The 8,972-nt window shown below is 45.6% G+C and overlaps 1 protein-coding gene across 1 annotated transcript in view; it reads right to left on the bottom strand.

The window, feature by feature from the left end:
• The window catches only part of T265_13873 (hypothetical protein), a gene marked incomplete at both ends in the record, with an annotated part of 3,090 nt that extends 1,724 nt beyond the window's left edge, over nt 1-1,366 (bottom strand). Inside the window, 3 exon segments of the mRNA XM_009170941.1 lie at nt 768-1,101; nt 1,111-1,217; nt 1,226-1,366. Of these exon segments, the coding sequence (XP_009169205.1) occupies nt 768-1,101; nt 1,111-1,217; nt 1,226-1,366 (582 nt within the window).
• Between the last annotated feature and the right edge of the window lie 7,606 nt (nt 1,367-8,972).

Below are 8,972 nucleotides of genomic sequence, written 5' to 3'. Positions count from 1 at the left end.
GCCAGTAAAACAGCTCAGTCACTTCGAACAAGCAAACAGCAAACAGCCACTGGAAGAAGCAAGTCGCGGCACCAAATGAAACATCAACTACCTTTTGGGCAATGAGAGTAGAATGGAGATGTTCGGAGCCTGTACTATGGCTAAACGAAAACGAAGCCTTGGTGTGAACCACTCTGTCAAGTAGGGGTGCACCAGTGCTATGTGTATGTGTGCGTGATTGGGCTGTGGGGCCAAACAAGTATTTCATTCATAGCGCATCTTCAGATCCACCATTTGATATGCGTGCGCTGCGCGTATTCAGAGGATGCAGAATGGTTGGGAACAGTGTGGAACTGGGGCTTTAGTTTGGTTGGGGTTATTTAAATCCAGTCAAAGCAAGGCACCAGACATTAAATAGAGCTGACATAGTTACTCAGGGATGGGACCAGGCTTGAAGAACTAGGAATAATTGGGCTGGGTACAAAAACTTAAGGTCGGAGGAGGGATATGCAACCAGGTCAGTGGAGACGGGTATGAAAGGGGTAGAGTGGCAGGGTATAGATAAGAACACTTGGGAGGGGGGTTGTCGCACTTGCGGACTAGTGTTAAGGGTTTGAGGCTGGTAAGTGTAAGTTCTGGGATATAATAACAGGACAGTCAGAGTGAGTGCGCAGGTTAGAAGGGCTTAGGGCCTAGTTCAAAAAAGTATCTAGTGTAAGCTGAGGCGCGAAAAGGCGCTCAGCACCCTCATTAGAAAGGTAAGAATCGGTGGCCTTTCGAAAGCCAACGTGAGATGAGATAGTACGGATATGGGAGGGGAGCTTGTTCCATAGTTTAGAGTAAAGGCAAAGGAAAAAGTTTTGCCTAAAGACAGTTCGACATGTCGACAGTGAGAGTAAACACCCTGAGTTACGGGTATTATAGGGAATACGGGAAGAAAATTCAGGGCAGCAGTCAGCTATGTAAGCCCGCCGGTAGATTAAGTGATGCAGGAGGCCTTGCTTCAACCTGATGCGCCTTAGCCATAATGGACCCAGCCCAAAGGTAGCTGTTGCTTCATTTATCTCCGCAACATGCCTTATCCAGCGGCTCTTTATCGTTCGCTTGTTCGGAATGACTGAGCTGTTTTACTGGTCTGGCTTTCCCCAGACCGGATAAATGTCTGCTAGCTGGAGTTCCTTCCTAATGCGCAAGCCGCAATTATAAAAGCCTGGTTGCATACCAAATTGCACATCCGGCTATATACACAAGGGGCGGAAACATCGTGTATTGGTCTGTACGTCCTGCAGAGGGGGCCGCCCCGCTGCGTTGCACCATGACGCCTTTGTATACCCGCGGCCACTCCAGTAGCACGGGCGCTTCGCTCATCGACGGTTGTTCTGAACATAACCAATAATTCAGGAAATCAATAAAAGAGCACCAATGTTTTCTGTTTGTAGCTGCCAGACTAGGCTCGTCCTGCTTGCATCACTTAATTGGCATAGCTATAAACTACAGACGATGGAGAAAGAAAAAAACTGGTATTCGTCTGTTTAATGAAAAAATTTGTACAACAGATGGGAAAGCCTGAAAACTCTATGATACCCGTGGCTCACATCGGCGTGCAGGGCTGTAGCTGCCCCTGTCATAATTACGGTTGCACCGTACCGAAACATACTTTGTCAAACAAACAAAACGCACGTACCTACATACTACCTTGTGCTACCAGGAGTGGACATATACAATAAGAAACAAATGTATGCAGAGGTTCCTATCCCTCCGTTACCAACATTCAAGACTATTGCACAAAGGCTTTTTATCCGCCATGCACAACTTGTTAACTTGAAGCTAATAGCAGTGCTTCGGGGACCGATGGGTATCACTCTTACACTTAGTTTCTCTCCCGGCACTGCCCAACTCGTGTGATAAACACCAGATTAACTTCTTCATCACCTCGGAAGTTCACTCCCATCAGCCCTTACACGTTTGATTTATCTAATCATACCACCACTCCGTGTGCTTACATCGGGTTGCGCTAGGTAACTTATACTTTAATAACGTATGCTAGTAAAAGCAACAGTCGATTGCTGGTCCACTGAGTGCAAATCCATCCCATCCTATCTCATATAATCACTTGTTGTCATCACCCTAATCGCGGTAAACGTCATTTTTTTTATTTATATGTACGACACCGCACATTATCCCATGCGATGTCACCGTGCTTTACTAATATCATCCCATCCCCTCATTTTTCAAGCTTTGAACTTCGGTAATACCCGGTTTGGATGGCCTATTAGGCTGTTATCAAACCTACTCTATGATCTACATCCACAATGTCCCCAAACGGCTCGAAAAGCCTGCGATCCTATTCGGGTAGCCTTCTACCTTGCTTCCTTGGTCAGCCTGAAAAGAATTCCGCTACGCAAAGAATCGCACATCCCAACCCAATGACCTTAAATGTGACGTCGGCTACGACGCTGTCCAACAACCGGACTACGTCAGGCCAACGATGGCACGGCACTGCTACATCCAGATTGATAGCACGCCTGCAGCTATTCCCTTCCTTCTCTTGGCCAAACCCTCTTTTAAATCGTTCCATTAACTGCAAATACAAACAAGCCTCCCGCCTGACCCCGGCTGCGTCTAGGACATATTCATCCAAATCCTCAGAAACGTTCGTTTCGATTTAACCATTTCTGCGTGTCTGTGCTTCCCACGAAACTCAATAGCTCTCCATGGAGTTCGTGTTCCGGCTCGTGTATTGCCATCATATCACCCTCTCAAAGACCTAATATGCCTGACTCCACAATAGCAACACCAGTGAGCCACTACAGTTTCACTGTACACCACGATTCCGAGACTCCTGGCCATGAGCCCAACAGTACAAAGCCACGAGTTTAAAGCGGTGGTTTTAGGTTCAATTTGCCCAGCCGGATGGAGCTAACTTTGCTGCTTCACAATATCTAATGTTCTGGTTCCTCGTTTTTCGCCGACTTGACTTTTCTTGTCATGTGTCAAAAAGGGTGTCCGTTGTTTTGCCCCCTCGTTTTGTTTTCCGCCCGCCACCTTCAAACTGTGACGACCCGATCTTGCTGGATATTTCCTTCAAAAACCCATAGTGGCTATGCCACCGTGCCCGTGCCGGTTTGGTGTCGACCACGGCTACATCGGATAATGATCATCCTCTATGACGCTGTCCGTTTTCCCGAACCCATCCTGCGGTCACAATCACCGCCAGTCATGTTTTTATTCTGACTGCAACATTATGAGCAAGCCTAACGGTATACCACCGACAAGTTCGGGATAAACGTCATAATTATTGTAAAAACACCCACTAGCACACACTAGTTGCACAAAGGAGCATGCAAGTAATGGCGCTATGGATTCCGACAGTCTTGCTCAGCGGAAGCGTAACACAAACTATATATGACAGGTCCGCAGGCCAATGTATTTCAGGACAGTTACTTGCTGTTACTTCGCAGGAGTGATTTATAACCACCGGTAGCTGTGTCACTATCCACAAATTTCGTTGAATAATAGAAAGTCTGCAGGGAGTTCCGGGACATTCTCACCTGAAAGGCCTTGACGCTGATGTATACTTATTAATTACCTAACTATATGTCATAAACATATGGATATTGGGCTCCGGGTGGTACAAAGCTGGCTCCAAGTGTAAAAAGTGGGTAAATCTCGTGGCCCCGCGACAAGTGAAATCACTTTGCCCAAGGCAAAGTGAAAAGAGCCAGGAAACGCGAGAACTTTCGAGACTGCAGGAGTACTGTGACCGCTCCGGCTTGGTTCACAAGGTCTCACTGTTTGCTATATTAGTGCCGATTTTAAAGGCGGAAATTGCGAAAATTGTCCCTCGGTAAGTCGCCGAATAGTCTTCTTTGTCAGCAACTTCCCTGAAACTCAAAGGCATTAGTGAGGCAGCAAGGAACAAGGTTTTTGGTCATCTCGAAGGTGCGACACTATCCCATGATTGTGGGCCACTTGAGCTTGCCCGTTAGAAAATAATTATTTTGACTCCGAGGATAATTTAACTGGAGCCAGTTTCAGGTGGAACTACCTCCTGGCTTTTGACGTAATAATGCTATCTAATGATATTTTCTGAAAACTCTTGTCTTTGCATTTTCATTGCCATACAACAGAATCCAAACTAAAGTGGAATACTCAGCAGAGAGTGCGGAAAGCTACACGCGACATACTGCGTACATCAACAGCACCGAATCCAGAAGAAGACTAGCTTTTTCTAAGCGTGCAGGCGATGCGTTCCTTGTGCAACTTTTAAGACTATCGTGCAGAAAATTTAACATCTGCAAACGTTTCTTGTGGTGCCATAACAAGAAGAATTCGGAGCCCGCAATTTTCTCACTGATTCAGCAACAAAACTTGATGCTGCAGGTATGCATACTTGTCACCAGGCTAACTTACAGACCGGTGCTTTCGCAACCGGCGGAAATGTACACTTACAAAAGTGATTGCTACTACTGATGCGACATGTATATGCGATGGTTATAGTAAAAGTTGGATCAATGGCCGTAACGGTAATGGAAAGCGTTCCTGCCCACGTGCTTATGATAATTTTTTGCCCCAAACTGGTGCTTTAAAGCATTGGTATAAAAACACCAGAGGTTTCAAGGGATTCCTCTCACAAATGCTAACACACATTGGGCTTGTGGCACGTTATGTTGAGCTTCTGCGCATGAGCCAGGCTGATTTATAACGCGGATATTTTGTGAACCGCTTTACAGTTCATTATGTGCATTCTGGTTGGCTCGATTACTGCACACCGACAACGCTGGGTCATGTGCGTTCTCACCCTGGGACAAAACCGTAGATTCTCACTGCAGATTAGACAAAGCTTGTAATCACAAAAATAGATGTAAAAAGCTCCTTTTGACATCAGTGGTCATCAAGATGAGTCAGCAAGTCACAAAGATCTCAGCATAACAAAATTCGCACAATACAACTACCTAGAATGTAACCCGTTATGCTTACACTCCGACAACGGGCATCCGCTACGGACTTTGAGTATTGGCATATGCAAACTTACTCCTACGACAATGACCATTTGGCGGCTTTCCTGGTTTACTAAACGGCTGCAGTTTGTACGCCGCCCGGTTAAGTAGCTTTTGAGAATCATCTAAAAGTAAATGTCTCAGTGGAGGGATTATGAGGGCTATTTTCCGCCCCAGTGCATCGTAACCCGGAAAACACCGTTGGTGTGTACAGGAACAACCCTAGAAGTCTATGAATAATGGATCTTTCTCTTTGTTAAAGAGAACGGCTCCTTAATGTGGAATAAAGTGCGTATATCAGTATCAAAAGCATATGCTCTCCATAAGGCGGAGCGAGTTAAATAGAAGAATGCCGGCAAACACCTAAGGCATCACAGTAGGTTCATTGCAGAGTCCAGAAGAAGTCAAAGATGATATGACTCACGAAGAATGTATAGTAGAGTAAACGTTACAAGACGACAAGCCTTATTCCTAAATGCCACCAACCCCACAGATTCACCGTCAGAGGCAGCCAAGAGGACCTTGAAGACAAGCTAGGTGTGGCTCCGACAGAGTGATGTTGTGGGTTCTGGTAAAAATTCAACTGTCAAGTGGGAGAACGCACTTATTCCAGGCCTTCCGGCAGGGCGCCATCTCGAAGGGAGCGGAAAGCGATATAAACCAGTATAACCAACAGGATGCAACCGGCAGTTTGGTGATTCTTACTAGGATGTCAGTGGCCGTTCGAAGCGGTAAAATTTGATCAAATGCGATCCCACCGGCCAGCAAACAACACCTGAGAGATTCTGGGGTGCCTATCGGTAGTGGATACCCGAAGAGATGCCAGTTTGGAGTTTGAGTAGACAATAGAGCCAGTATCATGGCGGCAAGCGGCTTTGCATGCTCCAAGTGGAAGTGGGGGTTCAAAAATTACCAAATAGAATCGAGATTTTGTGAAGCACATGAAAGCTACCTGGATGTATGGCGGCCTTGGCAGTAGGTAATACTCATTAGTGGGAAGGGAAATATATCCTCAAATCAATCACAAGCTGAAATTTTAGTCCATTCCAGAGGGGTTATTATGACAGAAATTTGGTAAGTAGGACAATCTTGATCGTGGATAAGACGGACAGTTCACAACATTTCAAGCTAAAATCTTTGTTGTCGGTATGCTGAACTGGTGCAATATAAAAAATGTTCCGATGGGGGGGGGAGTAGCGCAGTTTTCAGGGACCATGGGAGTACACTGAAAACGAGGCTGAATATCGAGTCTGTAACGAACAAATCGTAAGTTGGAGCGTGGGGCATTCATAAGCGTCACAACAGAGGTTTTGAAAAAAATGCACAAGATAAGGAGCTGTGTAGAGTTGTGAAATGACTTCACTCGTCACCGGCCGAATGCCAGTATGTAAAGAAAGGAAAGTATACGTTTTGGTATTTGATAGTTTAGATCCTATGGTTTCTCCAGTAACGCCGGGTATATAGTGTGCGGTAATGTGACCGATGCAATAACGCTGACAGCTGATACAAGTAAACTGGTGAAGCAGTTACAGAGTGGGAACGGTAGAGGTTGCAGAAGATGAGCTGCTGGATTACACAATCCTGCTAAGAAGAGGAAAGGACTTTGAGAAATGTGAACAGAAACACCCAAAGCTTCGCTGAAGGACAATTTGGAGAAAGGACTTGTTGCCAAGATTCTGCGCCCTGATGAACATCTGAAATGAGAGTGTTGTTAAAAACCGCTCTCAAGAGGTATGGCGTCAAACGACGCACCATAATCAATAGGAGACTGTTGTCCCCAACCTTAGTATAGGAGTGATTTGCTTCCCAAAACTGTACGTATAGGCCTTGAGGTTACTCGTACCCACCGATTTTAAAGAAACTTCCGGAAAAGTAGACTATCCGGCCGGTGACCAAGAGGGCACGGCAGAGGCTTCTCAAGAAGCCATTTGGGTTAAGTTGCGTTACGCGCAACACAACAGAGGACAAATCGTTCAGTTAGAGAATAACCCACTTTTGAAGTACTATAAATGCAATAGCAAAAGGATAATGCCGTCTAAACCTCAAATCAGAGGACTCCACCGGCTTCTGAGTTCTAGGAGCTACCGATTACCAACGAAATCCATGAATCCACACGTACTCCAGGCAACGTGTCTACACAATAGTCAAAACCACGTGTTGATTTGAACGACGCGTGCAATTGTAAAGCCAACTAGTATTGGGAAGAAAACAAGGAGGGCGTTATAGAAACAAAACCGAAAAAACAGAAAACGTTAAATCCCGCTGTACACAATGAGGGTAGAAGTAAAGTGTAGACATTCGATGGGCCCTAAAAAGGTTGCAGTCGAACGCGACATAAGCTCAACCGCTACTGAAGGAGGAGTGGCCCTTTGACCGCGAAACTCAACTCTAGACTATTTGGTGAGGTAGATGATGGGCTGCAGTTCACTGGCCACTCAGGGCAGGAAGAAGAATAAATCGTTAAACAGATATTGGGGCTCATTAGATTGTCAGTTAGACGAAATTTCCTCATAAGATGGTGTGAATACCTAATAGTGTCAACTCATATTTGGATCTGGTCCGAAGTGCATTGTAACTTAGTGTGTGTACATATGACAGGTCGAAAAAGCGCAGCGAAAGGCTATGAGAAAAAAACAGTTCGTGAAAACACTATCGTTCATTACGTTGACACTCGAAATTCCCCACGCCTATCCCGTCCCCATTTGTAACCTCCGCCCCCACCTTTGTGTTTATTGCGTGTGTGAACCGTTCTTAACACCCCGCTCATTTGGCCTTGAGGTCATCCGGCCATTTGCAGTCGACTTTGTGCACGTGTGACTGTCTCACGTGAGAGCTTGTTTGCTCCTGTGGCTTGTACTTTTGTAGTCCATGCGGACCATTTGTTTTCGACAAGTATCTACCCTTGAGGTTCGTACAATTTGTGAGGTTGTCTTACATTCGTAGTACCGTATAGAAGCCCAGCTCCAACTTCGTTTTGCCTTTCCGTAGGTTCTGGTATTACGCGTCACCATAGAATGCCGTTCGCCTGTTACACACACCGTTCAGCGATAAATCTCTAGAGATAAACCGAAAACCCCAAGATAGTATGGGGAAACGAAAAAAATCAACATTTCCTTGATGGCGGACCAACTGAAAAACTTTGCTTAGCAGGAAAACAAAAGCTAGCTGTTACTAAAAGCAAGCAAATATCCGTCACCGAAAAATTCTTTAAGCCCACAGCTAATTGGAAATAACATGCTCCGTCTGGATGATGGAAGCCTGTAGTGGGATTCATGGAGTGGTACAGAAAGTCAAGGAGTTCCTCAGACCTTCCGTATCATGGTGTTTTGCATTCAGAGGCTTCCGTTCATCTGAGATGCACAAGCAAAAAAGGATAGAGTGCTTTTCTCAGTGCAGAGCTATTAGCTTGAAAGCACTAGAAGTGACATGAAAAAGCCTCCAAAATGACTTAAACTGCGTACTCAATTGGGCGTGAACAAACGCCGGCGGGAAATTATTCCACGCACCAATTAACCGAAACTGAAAAAATTGTTGCCTAGCGAAGATGTGCGCTTCGAGCATGAAGATCTCTTTACCATATCCCCGCCGTGTTTTAGTTGGGCCAATGGTGTGAAACTTTTTGGCCGAATCTTGTTCAAGTGGGTATAATTAAGTATTAGGTCTTCTCGGAGCGACGTCTCTTCAGGTGAGGCGCGAGGTCGGCAACTGTTTTTGTAGCAGCTTGTTTGACACGCTCAACTAGGGTATATAGCTTGCTGAGCATATTTAAGCAGTGGTCTGACGTAGGCTCCATGCGGGTAATACAGGGGAAGGTGCGTCCAATCGTTCACAGAACGATAGACAGCTTTTTGGGCGACCTCTAATTATTCAGTTAGGGGGGCACATTTAAAGGGCGCCACATTCTCAGGTCACTTTTAGAGCCTATCTCCGCAATTTATCTGATCTATTCTGACCCTGCACGACAGGGGCGTTCGCTGAGTTTCTTACGAATGA

This window comes from Opisthorchis viverrini (assembly GCF_000715545.1).
Source record: "Opisthorchis viverrini unplaced genomic scaffold opera_v5_112, whole genome shotgun sequence".
Classification (NCBI taxonomy): Eukaryota; Metazoa; Platyhelminthes; class Trematoda; order Opisthorchiida; family Opisthorchiidae; genus Opisthorchis; species Opisthorchis viverrini.
Note: the sequence above shows the minus strand (reverse complement) of the source record. Positions and strands in the feature narration are given on the sequence as shown.